The sequence below is a fragment of the Lithobates pipiens genome, unplaced genomic scaffold (genome assembly GCF_037356315.1).
Source record: "Lithobates pipiens isolate NorthernLeopardFrog02 unplaced genomic scaffold, aLitPip1_a1.2 Scaffold_19, whole genome shotgun sequence".
NCBI classification, from domain to species: Eukaryota; Metazoa; Chordata; class Amphibia; order Anura; family Ranidae; genus Lithobates; species Lithobates pipiens.
Window position 1 is genome coordinate 96,440,202 of NW_027507764.1, and position 20,185 is coordinate 96,460,386.

The window sequence follows — 20,185 nt, forward strand, 5'->3', positions numbered from 1 at the left end:
TAATTTGATGCACTTATAAGTACTTTTATATGCCATTTGATGGTGTGTGGACAGTTTATAATTTTTGGTCACTATACATGTATGGGTCTGTTTATTTAGGACCTATATTTGGATTTAAGGTGTAAGAGTGGTTTTGTTTATATATATATATATATATATATATATATATATTAATTTACATATTCCATTTGGGCACATAGTTAATAGTTTAAGTGTATGTATATATATATATATATATACATATTATATATTATTTTCCACATATTTAGGGATTCACTGGACCTTTGCTGGTGTAGTTTTGTCCATTGGGCCACCTCTGTGGACTTACCCCCTAGTGTTTTATACAGGAGGGCCTGTTCAGAATTAGCACTTATCACCTCTAGACGCAGGGTGTAAGTGGTCAACCTCACCACTGTGATTACCTATTCCTTTATTCTGTGTGTTTCTAGCCATTTATTGAAAGTGTAGTTCTCTCTCTGGGACTTAGGTAGCACCACTGACCCCATTTCTGCTGTTTTAATGATCTTAGAGCTGTCCTAGGGGAGTTTTTTAGGGGAGGCTGCAACCTTTAACATTTATCCTAAGCATGGTACTCCTTTATTTTTAATTATCAGTATCACATCATTGGTATCAGTGGAAGAAATAGTGCCCCCTTGTTGGTGTCAGTGGGAGGAATAGCGCCTCATATCAGTGGGAGGAATAGTGCCCCAAGGGCCGTAAAAAGGCTAGCAAAGGGCCACAACTGGCCCTCGGGCCACAGTTTGGAGACCCCTGGTCTATGGGCATGCTTACATGGTCAACTTTAGAAACTTGTAATATAGACTGGAGCTGCTTTGTTTGCATGCCTCACATAAAATATTTTCTTAGGGTAGAGAAACAAAATCATTCTCTTGAATTGTCATATTCAGTGCCCTATTTTCTTCTCTATATTTGTTTTTCTTCTTGATTGTTCCCGCCATAGGTTGCCTTATTATGCAGAAATAATTTCTTTAGCGTTGTAAATTGCTTTTTGTCTGGGGATGGCAAATTGTTTGCTTGTCTATAAATTGCTCTTGTCTGCTTGAATAAACAATGCTTACACTTGAACTACATGCAGATTAAATGTATTTTATTATTTTTTTCATTTCTAGATATGAATATGGAATTTAACCCCTCTGATCATCCTCGGGCAAGCACAATCTTCCTCAGCAAATCCCAAACAGATGGTATGAAAATTTTACTTGTTTTTCTATCAAGCATGGCTTTCTGCCTCTAAAATATGAAAAAATTGGGCAAAAGAATTAAAGGTCATCTCCACGTTTAGAAACGTGTTACATGTTACACCCGTATTCAGGGTGTAACATGTAGCTAGGCACCCCAACCCTCACCCCCTGAGCCCAGGGGAGCGGACAGGGGCTCTCCCTCCTCAGCCACTATCATATATAAAATTGGCAAAACTGTGCAGGTTTCCATCTGCACAGTCGCATAATTTACTCACAGAGATCTGTAAATGAAGAAACGACAAGTCCCACCTGCCACCGCAGCAGATGGACTTGTAGTTCTCAGTGGACTGGAAATTCAGCTTCCTGTAGCACAGCAACTGAAAGCCCTACAGTGGTACAGGCAGAGAGCTGTAAGAGCCTAACATTGCACCTACCATCCACTGATCATGGCTGCAATACTTTGCAGGCTCCTTTGCAAAATAAATAAATAAATCCCCCTTTATTTTACCTGAAAAAACATGCTTTTATTATATTTAATTTAAAGATGAATTTAGCCTTTAAAGTAGATTTTAGCAAATACTAAAATTGATAATTGAGCCTTAAAGTGGACCTAAAGGCAAAACTTTCTTTAGTTTTGGATAGAGGGATGATAGGTTAGAGCACCTATGAGTTTTTATTGCTGCCTGTGCCCTCGTTAAGGAGATTCACCCTCTCTATTTGTCCTGTTTACCGTTATCATTGAAAGTAAAAGTAAAAGAAAATCCCAAATTTTGGTTTGTCCCCAGAAAGGTAATAGGGGGGACATCTTACAATGGGGACACTAATCCTGGTGACCTGGGAGTCCCTAAGTGATTCCTTTATTTTTTTAATTTTAATCTCACTTCCTGTTTGGTTATTAGACAGGGAGTGAAGGGAAATCTCCATGATGGGACACAGATGGCGAAAAAAAAAATCTGACGGGTTATAAACCTCCCTTTCTCTATCCAAAATGAAACAAAAAGTTTTGCTTATACTTAGACTTTAGGAGCAACATAAAAATAAACAACTGAAAACAAAAATGGTGTCTCCCATCGTATTCTATAATATACATAGTTGTGTCACAATGGAGGAGATTTACTAAAAATGGAGCACACAGAATCTGGTGCAGCTGCGCATATTAACCAATCGGCTTCAAAGTTTTATTGTGAAAGCTTCATTGAACAAGCTGAAGTTAGAAAGTGATTGGCTACCATGCACAGATGCACCAGATTCTGTGTACTCCAGTTTTAGTAAATCTCCCCCTCTCTTTTTGTTTCCACTGTCCTGCATGTATAGCCAAAACTTTTTAGTTTTGGATAGAGTAGAGCAATCTTTCTCAACCTTTTTATTTTTATGCCAGAGAAACCCTTGAAATTATTTTGGGTGCCAGAGAACCCCTGCTAAAATTCATCGGTGGGTAATGGAAATAATGCCTCTTACATTGGTGGTCAGTGAGAAGTATGCCCCCCCCCCTTACAGTGGGGGTCAGAGTACCAACCATGCAATTGGCTAAAAAAATCTTTGGTGTCATACCGCTGACTGGTGTTGGACCCACAAATATGTAGGTACCATCAGATGGGAGGTCAACCAGCCACAGCTCAAGGGACCCCAATTGAAAAGGACTGGAGGGGTGAACATCCCTGTAAGTTTTTTTTTTCTTCTATCTGTTTCCCATTGGGGAGATTTCTCTTCCCTTACTGTCCTGGAGACGCAAAAGGAAGTAAGAGGAAATCTCTCTAAAGTGAGGAGTTCCCTCCTAGACAGTTGTCATTGGAAAAGGTGAATCCATTGGAAAAGGTGTACCCTCACCTCTTGTTCTGGTGACAACTGTAAAGGTTTTGAATTCCCATCAGATTTTGTCCCATTGGCAATGACCAGTGGTAATAGAGAGGCGGAATCATTCCAGTAAGGCCACAGCTATAAAAACTTACCAGAGGTTCTACCACTTCCCCACTCTAGGAATAAAATTAAATGTTCTGGCTGTACATACACTTTAAATCATGGGTCTTCAAACTACGGCCCTCCAGTTGTTCAGGAACTACAATTCCCATCATGCCTAGTCATGTCTGTGAATGTCAGAGTTTGTTTCTCAGCTGGAGGGACGTAGTTTGAGGACCCCTGCTTTAAGTGGTCAGTCTACCAGAACTGCTGTTTTAGATATGGGTAGATTTTTGGGCAAGCTAAATCACACACCAGCCTACATCTTTCAGGGACTCCAGCTGTGGGCAGTGGAGGGGGTAATACTGTGCTGCTGGGTCTATGATTTATCATTTACTTTATATGCAGATGGAGACATGCAACTTCCCTGTTCATAGTAGAAGTATGAATGGTTACGGGAGGCAGAATGCCCAGAGAAGCCAATCAGTGACTTCCGCCAAGTTAAAAATCAGGTTCTAGCAGACTGACTATTTTACAACCAAATGAAGCAGAAAATGCCCTAGGTTTGGGGCCAAATACAATAACATCTAGGAATTGTGTGTCCTTTCTGCATATTTACTCCCCTTATAACTACACAGAAGTTGTTTTAACTGTGCTTGACTCTGCTACTGCCAGTCTAATGTTCTTGTATTTTCACAGTGAGAGAAAAGCGAAAAAGCCTTTATATAAATCACGTAAGTAATAACTATTCAAGTATAATGTGTTAATTGTTCCATTGCCATAACTTTGTAGAACGGAATCTGTGGGCATATATATATATATATATATATATATATATATATATATATGTATATGTAGTTTTGTCAGCTCCAATGGGGGTCTTTCATATCATTGATCGGGTCACCAGTACAGGATAATATAAAGGGTAAAGTTTAAAATCAATTCCTTAATTGTCAAAAGAAATACAAAGAGACTAACACGTTTTATGTAACAAAACCTATTGGATTCTTTGTTTTGTATTACCAACAAAAGAATTGCCTTCTTTTTTACCCTACACTGCTCCACTGTGACCTTATTCTACTGATCCATATACTGGATATGACAACCTACTCCCCAGGTCATCTAGGCACTTAACCACTTCCCGATGGCAGTACGTCATATGACATCATGTACTTTGAGTGGGGCTATCTGGATAATGCCTGCAGCTACAGGCATCATCCAGATATCATTTTTTCCGCCGGCAATTCTGTGCACCGTAAGAACAATCATGGTGGCAGTTCAGCCGCCTGATCGTTCTTACAGGCGGCGGAAGTGTTCCCTCCTGATTCACCTATGCAATAGGTGAGCCGGAGAATGAATTCACTGCCAGCGGAAGCTAACCATAGAGATTTCCAAGGGACAGATGGTCCCCAATCATCTCCATGACCCACGGAGGCCCGGGTGTGACGTTATGACATCACATCCAGGCCGGTGGAAGTATACAAAGCCAAGAACATGGCTGGAAAGGCTGAGAGAGTTTGTTTTTATCTCAGCCTTTCCAGCCTGGAGAGAGATGTGGGGTCTTATTGAGGTCTTAGTGCTCTTGGGCCTTCTGTCATCGGGCGTCCATTACGCAAGTTTGAAAGGTGGCCACTTGATCGTCGGAGTACACTTTCACAACGTTCTATGAAGTGGATGTGTTGGCATCTGCGAATGCCTCTTTTGGCCGCAAGGTGTTGCAGGCTGTTGTTTAGAGGGTCTATTCCCTCTTGAAGGGGTATTGTTCAGGTTGGGCTCCAGTTTGTTCTGTTTTGAGTCCTGTTACCTGGTTGGCTCTTGTGTTAGCTTTGGGATTTTTCGCTGTCCCACCCCTCATGTTTGCCACCACTTTGGGACATCCCTATGGTTCTGAATGATGGAGAGCTGTGTCTGTCAATGAACGAAAGAGAAAATGGGATTTTTGACTTACTGTAAAATCCATTTTTCAGAGTTCATTGGCAGACAGCACCCACCCCTCTAATATCCCCCTTTTAATACTTCTGACACTGCTTGTTACTAAACTGAAGGCCTATAGCAGAGAGGGGGGTGTATACCACCTAGGACTGCCTATAGGCATAGCCAAGTTTGTATGTTTTTCTGCTTAGTGTCCTACTCCTGTAGGGGGCGGTATCACCCTATGGTTCTGAATAATGGAGCGCTGTGTCCGTCATTGAACTCAGAGAAATGGATTTTACTGTAAGTCAAAAATCCAATTTTTTTCTCCTTCATTGATGTGCGCTGATGAGGCTGCACTGATGGGCACTGGAAGGTGACACTGATAGGTGGCACTGATGGGAAATGGTAGGTAACACTGATAGGTGGCACTGATGGGCACTGGTAGGTGACACTGATAGGCAGCACTGATGCTGAGGCACTGATTGGCTGATAGGTACCGATGGGCACTGATAAGGCGGCACTGAAGGTCACTGATATTTGGCACTGGTGGGCACTGGTAGTTGGCACTGATGGGCAGCACTGATTTTCACTGGTAGTTGGCACTGGTGGGCACAGATGGGGCGGCAGTGGCTCACCGTGTTTGGGACCGATGTCCCTCTGACAGAAGCCAGTGATCAGGTTTTTATTTTTACTCCTCACGCTGTTAGCGTGAGGAAAAAAAATTGGCAATTACCAGCTTGGTTTACATCACGTGATCAGCTGTCATTGACTGACAACTGATCACGTGGTAAGGGGTCGGGATCAGCCCCTTATTCTGATCTATGATCAGCCGAGTCTCATGGACACGCTGACCACAGAGCACACAGGTAGCTCATGCACGGGAGGACAGACATGGATGCCCCCCCGGTAATTTAGGCCCACGCTGTAGCTGTCTTTCGGCTATAGCGTGGGTGTGAAAGGGTTAAAGCAGTATTAAACCCAAAAGCAAACTACTATTATATTGCAGCTTACCAATTCTTAGATGTGATGGATGTAATAATTTTCTTTTTTTTAGTCTTGCTTTCTTCTATTTTTATCTGGTGATCCAGCCAGTAAATCTGTTTTTCAAAAGCTCTCCAGCAGAATGTTTTCCTTTCCTTTTACAGAGATGGGACAAATCATTTAACACTGATAGGGGTGCTTACAATGATCAGCTTTTCTTGATTTATGTAAATGTTTTTTTTAATAACAAACATGTTATACTTCCCTCCACTGTTCAGTTCATTTTGCACAGAGTGGCCCCCCAATCCTTCTGTTCAGGGGTCCCTCTGCGGCTGTCTCGGCTCCTTCCCGCAATAGCTAACCCCCCTCTGGGAAACTCTATCCTGAGGGGGTTAGCTTGCACAGGCATGCTCCCTGTCCTTCACGCTGTGTCCATAGACACAGTGTATGACTCGCCCCCACCCCCCGGTGGCTGTGTCAATTAGACGTGATTGACAGCAGCACGAGCCAATGGCTGTGCTGCTATCAATCTATCTTATCTATCCAATCAATGGCCAGGCTCTGTGGAGAACAGGACGTCGGGGGACGTGCACAGCAGGTAAACGGTCTCAGGTAAGCAAACGGTGGGGGGGGGGCTGTCATTGCCAGGTGTTTTTTCACCTTGATGCATTAAGGTGAAAAAACACAAACCTTTTACAACCCCTTTAAGTATAACCTGGAATTTGGCTTCAATTTATTAGTGTATTTAAATCTGCTAGGCATCTAACATTCCCCTCCCTTCAGACTGCTGTCTGCTGGCCCCCTGTGCACCTTCATCCAGAGTGGAGGCACTCTAATACAGGAGGTGTGTTACTGGCCAGATAACCAGTTGAAAACAAAGGGGAAAAAACAGAAAACAAATGCAGCCGCCACATTTAATGATTGGTAAGCTGCAATAAATTACATTTTTGGTTTTGGGTTTAATACCACTTTCATTTCCACTTAGAGAAGCATATAATGATCCTTAACCTGTGTTTTAAAACTCAAAAGGAGTTGATATTCGTGCGTATTCTGCCGACCATCTACAGTGATCAGCTATTCCACAGCAAAGGCAATGAATGGCGGCCGCACTAGATGAAGGTCAGATACAGAGGGCACATCTTCCATTTCCCAATATACTGAGATAAATGGCTCTGAGCTCCCTTATTAACCCCTGTCACCGCTGCTAAAAATATACTGTTTTTCTGGCAGTAAACATTGTGATAGGACTTCTACTGAAAGGAATTTGGAAGTATTTTTACGTAGAAATACAGATATGACTAGCTCATAGGAATATATGATGTTGTCGTGTAATTAAAGCCTAACTACAGGTTATTCCCGCGCTCTCACCACTTCTACCTGGGGGCCTTCCAGCAGTGTGTATATATATATATATATATATCTATATATACCGGTACATACAGTGAGGGAAAAAGTATTTGATCCCCTGCTGATTTTGTACGTTTGCCCACTGACAAAGAAATTATCAGCCTATAGAGCGATTTCAGGTGCTACTTGATAGACATCTGTGTGGCTTCATTCACACGTCTATTGAAGTCGCACCTGAAATTGGCAAAAGTAGTGCAGGAACAACTTTTACAAATCGGTGTGGCGCCGCAAAATTGGCATCACACCGATTGGAACAGTGTTATGCCTCCAATATGCTGCTACTTGTCATGCGATTTGATCTCTCAAATCACATGACAAATCGCTCCAGTGTGAACCTAGGTTAAATCTGTGTTATGCAGGCCATACATGGTCGAATTTAAAACAGATTTTATTTTCAAAATCCGAAAGTTTATTTATTTATTTTTTTATTTTTTTTGTTTTTTTTTTGTGATCCGATTATGCCACCATTGATTTTTGAAATTCAGCCAACCAAGCCCTCAATTTCACCTCATGTTGCTACAGAAAAGAATTTTCGTGGCCGGGAATCTTCTTTTCTCTCTGTAAATTTTCTTTTCTTATTACATTTCTCGATTCTCCCATCATTGATTAGAAAATCGTTGTTTTTCAAAAAATTTCCAACATGTCCGATTCGTAAAATTTGATTTCCGCACAAAAATCGGCTGTTGCTGCAACCCACTAATGGTAGGAAATTCGTACGAAAATTCTTAGATACGATTTTCGAAAAAGAAAATTCTTTCGAAATTCGAACCGTGTATTAGACCCCTTTCACACCAGGGAGTTTTGCAGGAGCTATAGCGTTGGAAATAGCGCCTGCAATCCGTCCTAAAAAAGCTGCACCATTGTATATAGTGTGAAAGCCCGAGGGCTTTCACACTACAGCGGTGCACTGGCAGGATGTCAGGGAAAAGTCCTGCCAGCAGCTTCTTTGGAGTGGTGAAGGCGCTCCTCCACCACTGTTCCCCATTGAAATAGACGGGGCAGCGCTTTAATACCGCCGGCAAAACGCTGCTATTGCGGCGTATTGCCGGCGGTTTTAACCCTTTCTTGGCCGGCTAGCGGGGGGTAAAAGCGCCCCGCTAGCGGCCGAAATGCGCCGCAAATCTATGGGCTATGGGCGGTGTGGTGGGAAAGGGGTCTTAGTGAGCACTTATCCTTTGCCAAGGTAATCCATTCACCTCACAGGTGTGGCATATCAAGATGCGGATTAGACAGCATGATTATTGCACAGGTGTGCCTTAGGCTTGCCACAATAAAAGGCCACTCTAAAATGTGCAGTTTTATTGTATCGGTGGGTTTGAAAACCAGTCAGTATCTGATGTGAGCACCATTTGCCTGTGCAGTGCAGCACACCTCCTTCTCATAGAGTTGATCAGGTTGTTGATTGTGGCCTGTGGAATGTTGGTCCATTCCTCTTCAATGGCTGTGTGAAGTTGCTGGATATTGTCAGGTACTGGAACGTGTTGTCGTATACGCCGATCCAGAGCATCCCAAACATGCTCAATGGGTGACATGTGCGCAACTTTTTTAACGTTTAAATTATCACTAAATACTTAGAACCTGCTTCCACTACACCCTGACTGTACATCTACACATTTCACATATATTTTAAGGCTCTCGGCCTGATTTGCTTATCTCTGTCTCATGGTCAGCTCACTCCTGTGTAATGCATAATAGATCATTTTTTGCCGCCTGGTGTGATTGTGTCATTTCGCGAGGCACCTTTTTTTCCTGTGTGTTGGGGCAGGACTAGGCCCCTTTTACACAGGCGGAATGTTCATTTCATCAGTTCAATCACATTTAAAAAAAATTAAAAAAAATAAGTTTACATCAGTTTTTCATCCTTTTTTACATCAGTTTTTACATCCACCAGCTAGAGTCCTTAAAGCAGAACTTCACCCAAAAGGGGATTTTCTGCTCCTCCTACCCCCTTCTCATTTGTAATTGACACATTTTTTTTTGGGGGGGGGCGGGTACCTGATTTTGACAGGTACTCACTCCCCCACTTTCGGTCAGATCGCCACGGCGATCTGAGCGTACGTTTGGCCCTTCCTCACAGGTCTCAGAAAACTTTGGGACCAATCCCCAAACACTGCGTGGCTTCACTGCCAGTTTTCCTTAGTGAAGATGCTGGTGCCTACATCCCAAGCTGATTGAAGAAGCAGCTCGGGTGTGGACATCGCTGTATCCAGGGGCAGGTAAGTGTCTCTATATTAAAAGTCAGCAGCTACAATATTTGCAGCTGCTGAGACCCCTTTCACATTGCCGCGCCCATAGCGTCGGCAGTAAAACGGTGCTAGTTTTAGCTGAGTTTTACCGTCAGATTTGCAGCGCATTTCGGCCGCTTGCAGGGCGCTTTTACCCCCCCGCTAGCGGCTGAGAAAGGGTTAATAGCGGCGTTTTGCCAGCGGTATTGCAGCGCTGCCACATTGATTTCAATGGGGAGCAGCGGTGAAGGAGCGGTAAACACACCGATCCAAAGAAGCTGCTGGCAGGACTTTTCCTGACGTCCTGCCAGCGCACCGCTCCGGTGTGAAAGCCCTCGGGGCTTTCACACTGGAGTGAATGGTGCAGCAGTTTGAGGGCGGATTGCAGGCGCTATTTCTAACGCTATAGCGCCTGCAAAACACCCTCGGTGTGAAAGGGCTCTCACTCTTAATTTTTTGGAAGGAGACTGGAGCTCCCCTTTAACCACTTGCTGATTGTATACTGTACATATACAGTGGCAAGACGGCTCTCCTGTGCAAGATCATGTACCTAGCCACGTGAGCCACGTGCCCCCGGAGTAGGGAGCGCTCCCACCGACCCGGCTGTGCTGCGATTTTCTGCAGCACAAACAAGTTAGTGGGTGCCGGCTGCTGATTGTTCACTGCCACCTGGCGATCGGCTCCAGGCATTACCGAAGTGAGCCCTGTGTAGGTAAACAAGCACAGGGCTCTCTTCTGACAGCAGCAATGTGCTGTTTTTTTCTTCCTGCAAAACAGCACACACAGTAACACATGTTGGACACACATTTAACCCCTTGATCGCCCCTGCCAGTGTCAGTACAGTGACCGTGCATATTTTTAGCACTGATCATTTTATTGGTGTCACTGGTTTCCAAAAAAGTGTCAGTTAGGTGTCCGATTTGTCCACTGCAATAACGCAGTCCCACTATAAGTCGCTGATTGCGGCCATTGCTAGTAAAAATAAATAATTAAAATTCCATAAATATATAGAATAGTTTTTGGACACTATAACTTTTGCGCAAAGCAATCGATATACGCATATTGGGATTTTTTTTTTGAAGAAATACGATTTTTTTACATTTTTTTTTTTATTGGATGTTTTATAGCAGAAAATATATTTTTTCTCAAAATTGTCACTCTTTTTTTGTTTTATAGCGCAAAAAATAACCGCAGAGGTGATCAAAGACCACCAAAAGGAAGCTCTATTTGTGGGGAAAAAAGAAAATAAATGTTATTTGGTTACTGCATCGCACGACTGCATAATTGTCAGTTAAAATAACGCAGTGCCGTATCGCAAAAAAAAAGGACCTGGTCATGAAGGGGGGGGGGGGGGTAAAACCTTCCGGAGGTCGAGTGATTAACCACTTGATTCCTGGAGCCATTTTTTCATGCAAAAATGGACCGCTTGTCCTTTTATATCAGTTTTTTTTAACTGTAGAAAAATAGGGCTTTGATCCTCTCCAAAAAATGGATGTTGACGGAAGCGGACGTAAACGGATGATCATCTGTTTACATCTATTTTTCCATAGAGATGCATTGATGTCCATTGTTCATCAGTCAATGGATGGATGAAAAACAGACAAACGGTGTATGAGTGTAGGCTAAAGTGTGCTCCACAATTTTTGCATTCCCTGTTTTATTCTTGGGTCGAATCTGAAAAAGGTACACCTTCAGATTGACTTTTACACTGGGGTGGGAGCGGCGTCAGACGTAAAACTGCGCTATTTTTAGCTCCACTTTACCGTAGTTTTCGCGGCGTTATAAGACTGCTAGCGGGACTGTTTTAACCCCCACTAGTAGGCGAAAAAGGGTTAAAACTAGGGCTGAAACGATAATCTATATTATCAATAATGAAAATCGTTGTCGACGATTTTCACTATTGATTAGTTGGTCCGCACCTTCCTCCCTGCCGGTCCATTAGAATCCTTTGTATCCTCCTGTGTCCTATGCATGCGCCACGTCTCGCATTCTCTACCCAGCTGACGTCCCGCCAGCAACGCGCATGAACTTTTTTCGGCTCCTCCTCCCCCCTCTACCCAGCAGCCTTCTGATATACCCGCCGCAGAGCGAAGGCGCGGCAAGCCCTCGCCGGGCTGCTTTCCAGCGCTGCTGTGACTGGAGGGTGTGCTCTGTACATGTGTGCATCCATCTCCCGGCTTCGGGGTGCCCTTCGTGCCATTCAGAGGAGTCGGCCGAGTCACGTGTGGCGGGTCCGGACTGGGGCTCCACCCCGGCACACAGAGGAGGAGCCGCTGTCACCATTAAGGGGTGAGAGAACCAGAGACACGGGGGGGGGGGAGGGGAGCACTGAGAGGAGGTGGGGCAGAGACACCATGTGAGAGGGGAGGGGAGGAATGTGTCATCTATACTGGGGGGGACACCTGTGTGTGTGTGTGTGTATGCGTATGTGTGTGTGTGTGTATATATATATTTATGTGTGTGTGTATGTATATGCGTATGTGTGTGTGTGTGTGTGTGTATATATATATATATATGTGTGTGTATATATATATATATATATATATATATAAAAAAAATTGTTTCTCCCCTTTTTAATTTTTTTTATTTTTTTTTTTACCTTTACACATATATTTTATACATAAACTAAATTTGTAATTCTTCTTTTTTTTTTATATATTGTCCTCAATGTATACTTTTTATGGAATAAAGGAGGGGGGGGGGTATTTTATATGTCTATTATTATTCTCTTTATATATACACATACTTGTATGAATAAAGCAGGGAATCTGACATTCACCATACTTTCTTTGCGGGTAATTCTCCCTGCCCCATGTGTGTCGCATGGAGGAATAGTACCCCATCATTGGTGTTTTATTCTGCAGTTTGAGTGTAACACTCAGTTTTTTCATTATTACTTTTAAATAAATGGAAAAATGGCATATTACGTTTTTTTTTGTTTTTTTTATGATTTTATCCGATTAATCGAAAAAATAATCGGCTGATTAATTGATTATGAAAATAATCGTTAGTTGCAGCCCTAGTTAAAACCATCCGCAAATCGCTGCTGCAGCGGTGCTTTGCCAGCGGTACAGCCGCGCTGCCGCATTGATTTCAATGGGCAGGAGTGGTGAAGGAGCGGTGTATACACCGCTCCAAAGATGCTGCTAGCAGGAGTTTTTTTAACATCCTGCCAGCGCACCACTCCAGTATGAAAGCCCTCAGGCTTTCATACTGGAGGCACAGCAGCGGCTGTTTCAGGGCGCTTTGCAGGCGCTATTTTTAGCGCTGTAACGCCTGCAAAGCGCCCCAGTGTGAAAGGGGCCCAATGCTGAGCCAGGAGTTTTCCCTTTGTGGCAGGGGAGAAGCTGGGCTGCTGGAGAGATATTACATTACCCGTAAAAATGTCAGAGTGTTTGCATTGTGGATTTGACACAATGTTTGCTTTTGCTTTGCTTTTTAATTGAACAGTTTTTTTTTTGTCTTTTCTCTATAGCATCCTCCTGGACAGTTAAGAAGAAAGTACAGCTCTTGTTCTACTATTTACCTTGATGACAGCACAGTCAGCCAACCTAACCTCAAGTATACCATTAAATGGTAAGTCTGCCCCTATTTTCTAATGTTGACTGATTGGATGATACCATAAAAGGCCATCGATCGATGAAACAAGTTTTGGAAGAGGCCATGATGGGAAATGAAATAAAATTGTATTCTAGACATCGGACTAGGCAGAGTACAGATGTGGGATGTAGGGGTCCTGGTAGCAGGACATGGCTCTGTAAAGGGCACAGGCTACCATGTGTTGGGGACTTCAGGTCTCAAGCATGCAGAATTTAAGGTTGTCCCCGGACCTCCTGCTATAGTTTTCTTTAAGATGCTTGTATAGTGTGAAAAATGTACTCGTCTCATAGATTAATGGTATGAGTGACCACACCAGGGACTATTTATAGTTCCTAGAAGCATTTATTTCTTCTTCCTCTTACACATGTACTTTCCTGTGGAAACAAATGTACATCTAGTTAAAGATTTAAAGTGTTACTAAACAAGCATCAGTCTGTAAATGCAGTAAAGCATGCTTGTTATTACTCAATGTGGAACCTAAGGGGTTAAAGTGGTTGTAATCCCACTTTGAAATAAATAAATAACACCTGCAAGACAAAGGCATAATGTGCTAGTATGCATAGAATACTAGCTCATTATGTAATACTCACCTGAGATTGAAGACCTCGCTGCAGTGCCTGTACACAGCACCGGCTGGCGACATCAGTCCCGGGGGTTACTTCCAGGTATTGCAGCACCGGAGCCGCGATGACGGCACACTCACTGAAGCAAACTGCAGGTACGTGCCATTGCTTCAGTGCGCATGTGCCGATGATGTCTGCACATGCACGGTTTAGGAGATATCCTGGGTAGCTACAGATAAGCCTTATTAGGCCTACCTGTAGGCCTTATAGACTTACCTGTAGCAAAAAGTGGTCTGTAACCACAATCATCCACATTGTGTAAAAAGGCTGTTTAATCCTGTCTTCAATGATCCTCTCCATCTTACACTGTCCTCAATCTATCTCCTAAAAAGCAGGTGTGTATTGCTATAGAGTTTTTTTTTTTTTTTTTTTTTTCTTGGGAGGGTGCATGTGATCATCACGAGGCCAATGAGCACTGTTCAGACAGAGGGTCAGGGGTCCTGCAGCCTCATAGGACAGTCAGAGTAGAATAAAAACTCCTCCTACAAGCTTTAACCAGACACTGAGGCTGGGTTCACACATATGCAAATTGTTTGCTGGTTTCCCTGCATCCAATTCGCATAGCAGCAGAATATGACCGGCTCTCTATGGAGCCGGTTTACATGTCACCGGGGCGGCTGCGGAGCGCACTGCACAGAGAGGCTGTGCATTTTTGCATCCATTTCAGGGACGAAGTCAGGCAAAGATTCTGTTCTGATTTGTCCCGAAACAGAGAACAGGGATGGGTAGTGTTGCTGTGCGATACACAGCCAGTATAGGTGTGAACTGAGCCTGATAGAAGTCACAAGGCTGCTATATACTACTGATGAGAAAAGGTATTGAGAGGTTTATGTTTACTGAAATAATTGCATTTCCATGTTCTGTGTACTGTGGGAGACCAGATATAGTGAATGCAGGGTCCTGGGTTTAGTAACACTTTTAAGCAGTATTGAACCCAAAGCAAACATTTGTTATATTGCAGCTTACCAATTCTTAAATGTGGTGTCTGCCTTATTTTTTTCTTTTATGCTTTCTTTACTTTATGTTCACCTGGTGATCTGGCCAGTAAGTCCATTGTTGTTCAAAAGCACAAGATGCCCTGCAAATGTATCAGTTAAGAACATTGAGACAAACCATTAAGGCCCATTTTTCACACTTTTGCGACTTGGGACTGCAAAGTCGCAGGACAAGTCAATCTCCAATGATAACATTCATATATGTGCGACTTCAAGTCGTGCCGAATTCAAAGTACCCCCTGTACTACTTTTGGTTCGACTTTCATGCACGTTTAGATCCATAGACCTCAAGTTTACACAGGTCCGCCCAATTTTTTTATTTTAATAGTCAGCAGGTACAAATACTGCAGCTGCTGACTTTTAAAATAAGGACACTTACCCGTCCAGGGTGCCTGCAATGTTGGCACCTGAAGCCGATCTCTCCCTCTGCTCTCGGGTGCTGCTGCCGCCATCTTCGGTAAGGGAATCAGGAAGTGAAACCTTGCGGCTTCATAGCCTGGTTCCCTACTGCTCATGTGCGAGTTGCGCTGCGCAATCCAAATGGTCCCTGTTGTCTCTGAGACCCGTGTGTATCCCAGCAGACAGTGCGGGGGGGACGTGAAGAGGTATAGACTCCCGCGAGAGTCTATGCCCGGAAGTGGGTGCAAATACCTGTCATAACAGGTATGTGCATCCCCCTCCCCCCTGAAAGGTGCCAGATGTGACAATGGAGGGTTCCAAAAAGCGGAAGTTACATTTTTTTTGTTGAACTCCGCTTTAAGTCGCAGCAGTGTGAAAGGGGCCTAATCACTGACGGGGATGCTTACAATGATCAGCTTTTATTTATTTATTTATGTAAGACCCTTATCCCAGTACTTTTTTGAAAAGTGGTACATACATTACTGTTAGTACGATCCAGTGCGATTTCAGCTACCGTAATTTAACAGAACAGACAGTACAAGTCACTACAGGAGAGGTCGGAGGTCCCTGCTCATTACAGCTTACAATCTAAAAGGGAAGATCAATTGATATAAAAGGTAATAACTATGGTGGGATGAGCTGATGGAGAAAATAAAGGTATAGTTCTTAGGCGGGGGGCAGGATAGGCTTTTCTAAAGAGAAGGGTTTTCAGGGATCGTCTAAACGTGGATGGATTCGGACCTGGATCTACGTTTTATCATTTCATTTATTCTTCTGTTTAAGAAAATTAAAGCGCATATTTTTCTCTTACAGCGTAGCCCTTGCTGTGTACTACCACATAAAAAACAGGTACGTTACTAAAAAAACATTTAAAGACAAAGTATACATTTCTGAGTGTTTCTGCCTGTATTATCTCTGCATGATATTGTTCACTTCTTAAGTTATATTTTACTGTTTCTTTATTTGCCTTTACATTTTGTGCCCTTATGATCCCCTTCCAATTTTCCCAAAATTACTGGTTCCCATGGATGATCTGTACTGGTAAAGCTGTCCATACACCTATAGATTATCTGCAGATTTTCTATGGTTAGATGGAAAAAGTGCAACAGATTTCTCCATGTTCGCCAAACTGTGTGGATGGAGGAATCTCCCACTTTTTCCATCTAACCATAGAAAATCTGCAGATAATCTATATGTGTATGGCCAGCTTTACAATGGGTGTAGCAGATAGTTATCTGCAAGCTTGCTGTTCTGACATCATCATCATCGGAAAAAATGGTTTTGTAGGAAAATGCAATATGTACTAGAAGTTGTAGGGGAGGAGAAATAAGCTCCGTCACATAGTTGCCGAATAGCTGCACATTTTGTGGCTTGTTTACAGCAGCAGCCACTTTGTACCAAGGCCCCTGGTGTGTGCTGGCAAGGAAGCCATGCTGGTGCTTTCTAATGACGCAGCTCGCTATTTTTTCTTTTTTTACTTTATTAACCACTTAAAGCGGAGTTCCACCCAAAAATGGAACGTCCGCTTTAAGCCCTCCTCGTCCCCTTACATGCCACATTTTGCATGTAATTTTTTTTTGGGGGGGGAGTGTGGGCTTCATTAGGATGGGGACTTCCTGTCCCACTTCCTCCTTCCGCCCAGGGACCGCCAAGGCGACTCCTTACACCTTAGGCAGCCCCTCCCTCTAAGCGATCTCCCGGAACACGTGACAGGTCCCAGGAGATCGCCTGTCCACTCTGGGAGCGCAGCGCGACTCGCGCATGCGCCGTGCATGCCCGGCCATGAAGCCGAAAGCTGTCACGGTCGGGTGCCCAGAGTGGCAAAGGAGGCGCAGGGGGAAAGGAGCGACACCCCGTTTGGCCCCATCACTGGACCGTGGAAGTGTCTGTTTATTAAAAGTCAGCAACTACACTTTTTGTAGCTGCTGACTTTTAATAAACATAAAAAGCCTGGAACTCCGTTTTAAGGACCGAGCCTCTTTCTGAGATTTGTTGTTTACAAATGAAAAACATTTTTTTTTTGCTAGAAAATTACTTAGAACTCCAAAACATTATACATTTTTTTCTAACACCCTAAAGAATAAAATGGCGGTCGTTGCAATACATTCTGTCACACTGTATTTGCTCAGCGGTCTTACAAGCGCACTTTTTTGGAAAAAAAATACACTTTTTTAAATTAAAAATTAGACAGCAGTAGAATTAGCCCAATTATTTTTTATATTGTGAAAGATAATGTTACGCCGAGTAAATTGATACCCAACATGTCACGTTTCAAAATTGTGCCCGCTTGTGGAATGGCGACAAACTTTTACCCTTAAAAATCTCCATAGGTGGCGTTTAAAAATATTCTACCGGTTACATGTTTGAGTTACAGAGGATGTCTAGGGCTGGAATTATTGCACTCGCTCTACAGATACCTCAAGTGTGGTTTAAACACCGGTTTAATATGCGGGTGCTACTCGCGTATGCGTTCGCTTCTGCACGTGAGCTCATTGGAACAGGGCGCGTTTAAAAACATTTTTTTTTCTTATTTAGTTTATCTTTTATTTTTACACTGTTTTAAAAAAAAAAATAAAAAAAATTGTCACTTTTATTCCTATTACAAGGAATGACAGGAACTCTTAAATATGAGAACTTGGGTCAAAAAGACCTCAGATCTCATATTTACACTAAAATGCAATAAAAAAAAAAAAAAAATTGCCTTTAAAAAAATGGCCCTTTAGGAGCTATGGGCGGAAGTGATGTTACTTCTGCTCTGCAGTGTCATGGAGACGGGTGGGGGCCATCTTCCCCCTCACTTATCTCCATTCCCAGCCAGGAGAAGGACCGGGTCGCCCCTGCCGACAGCTCCGGGAAGCAGAGGAGGGCACCAGAGCACGGCCCTCTCCCGCCGCCGATAAAAGTGATCTCATGGCAAATCCGAGACCACTTTTATTTTGTAGCCGACTGCCCGCCGAATACGAGGATACTGTGGTTATGGCAGCAAGTGGTTAAAATGTCACACAGGAGTTGATTTACTAAAACTGGAAAATCTGCAAAATCTGGTGCAGCTATGCATGGTAGCCAATCAGCTTCTAACGTCAGCTTGTTCAATGAAGCTTTGACAAAAAAACTGGAAGCTGATTGGTTTCTATGCAGAGCTGCACCAGAATTTGCATTCTCCAGTTTTAGTGAATCAACCCCAAAACTCCATTTCAGTTATCTATATTCACCGCAGTGCTTGTGTAGAACAGCATGTCCTATTGGTGCGCACACAACTGCAAATTAACTAATAGGATTCAATGCAAATTGCCTTCCCTTTGCCTTTGCATTGTGCCTGTGCATGAAAACACTGTCCAATGTGGGCTGTTATGAATGAACCCTGAACATTCTCTGTCTTGGTAACTTATTTTCCTTAAATTTTGGGGCTGCCGTTACTTGCCTAAATGCTAAATTCCTTGTTGTGTCTGAGTTTAGTGTTTTTAAATCAAAGTCCAGGGACAAGCAAGTGTCAGAAAATTGTCAGAACTTTTTTTTTATTGGTCAGCCACTCAGTAAGTCAGAGCATCACGATAATGCCACTTTCACCCTCTTCCTGCCCAGGCCAATTTTCAGCTTCCAGCGCTCTCACATTTTGAACGACAATTGCGCGATCATGCAACACTCTACTCAAATTAAATTGCTTTTGGTGGTATTTAATCACCGTTTTTTTTTTTTTTTTTTACTTTTTGCTAAACAAATAAGAAACAGACCAAAAATGTGAAACAAAAAAAGTTTTTCTTTGTTTCTGTTGTAAAATGTTGTAAATGAGTAATTTTTCCCCTTCACTGACAAGCACTGATGAGGCTGCACTGATGGGCACTGATGAGGTGTTAATGATGATGAGGCACTAATATGTGGCACTGATAGGTGGCATTAAAGGGCACTGATGGGCAATGACGGACACTGATAGGTGGCACTGATGAGGAGGCACTGATAAGCATTACTGATGGGCACTGATTGGCATCCCGGAAATGGGCATTGATTGGCATCCCTGGTGGGCATGGGTTGATGGGCATCCCTGAAGGGCCCGCACTGATAATCTACGCGCTCATTATCAGCGCAGACCCCCTTGTCAGGAGAGCCGCTGTTCTGCTCTCCCCTACTCACGCCTTGTTTGCGTGAATAGAAGAAAAGCCAATAAATGACACTTCCTGGTTACCATGTGATCAGCTGTGATTGGATACAGCTGATCACATGGTAAAGAGCCTACATCATAGGCTCATTACCAAGATCGGAGATGTGGTGTGTTACAGCGACACACCGCACTATTGATGAGCGGGCGTGAATGGCTTATCCTGCTCGACATCATATGACGCCCAGTCAGGATAACTGATTCCTTGCTGTGCCCGTCATTCTGGACACAGCGGGCTAGAAGTGGTTAAAGATGAAGATGAATAAGTATGGTATATTTTTACATAGTTGCCTTAGTCCAGCTTGGACCAATGTAGCTATGCAAATACCGCACCTGGCCAATGCCCCTGCAAGCTGGAAATCACAGAAATAGACATTGCTACTGTCCACTGATTTCCACTTGCTTCCAGGTCCCGTGCCGAGTGGCTGGCCTACTGCATTTTGAACCTCAGGAGGTCGGCTGCTCAGCACAGGTGCCATTCAAAGAATGCTTTACATTTTCTGAATGAACGACTGGACTTAAAGCTCCAGGCAAAAAAATAAAAAAGTTTTCCCTTGCAGTCTTGGCAAAGTGCTAATTTTGTCCAGAGAAGAGTAGAAATTCTTATATTCACCTGATCCTCCACTCCAGTGGAAAACAGCGCTTCCCAGGATCAAGCACCGGACTCGCATCCAGAGCAGGGCCTATGGAAGACTACTCTGGGCTTGATGATGTCAGGACTCAAGACTGCTAGAATGTGGGGGGGGGGGGGGGTGCAGGAGCTGCAGGGAGGATCAGGTAAGTATATCTC

At 43.4% G+C, this 20,185-nt stretch overlaps 1 protein-coding gene across 1 annotated transcript in view; it reads left to right on the plus strand.

Annotated features, from left to right (window-relative positions):
- CCNY (cyclin Y) overlaps positions 1 to 20,185 on the plus strand; it is a 192,314-nt gene that overhangs the window by 130,632 nt on the left and 41,497 nt on the right. Inside the window, exons 2-5 of the mRNA XM_077491106.1 lie at positions 1,131 to 1,205; positions 3,798 to 3,832; positions 13,101 to 13,201; positions 16,056 to 16,091. Coding sequence (XP_077347232.1) covers positions 1,131 to 1,205; positions 3,798 to 3,832; positions 13,101 to 13,201; positions 16,056 to 16,091 — 247 coding nt within the window. The remainder of the gene's footprint in view (positions 1 to 1,130; positions 1,206 to 3,797; positions 3,833 to 13,100; positions 13,202 to 16,055; positions 16,092 to 20,185) is intronic.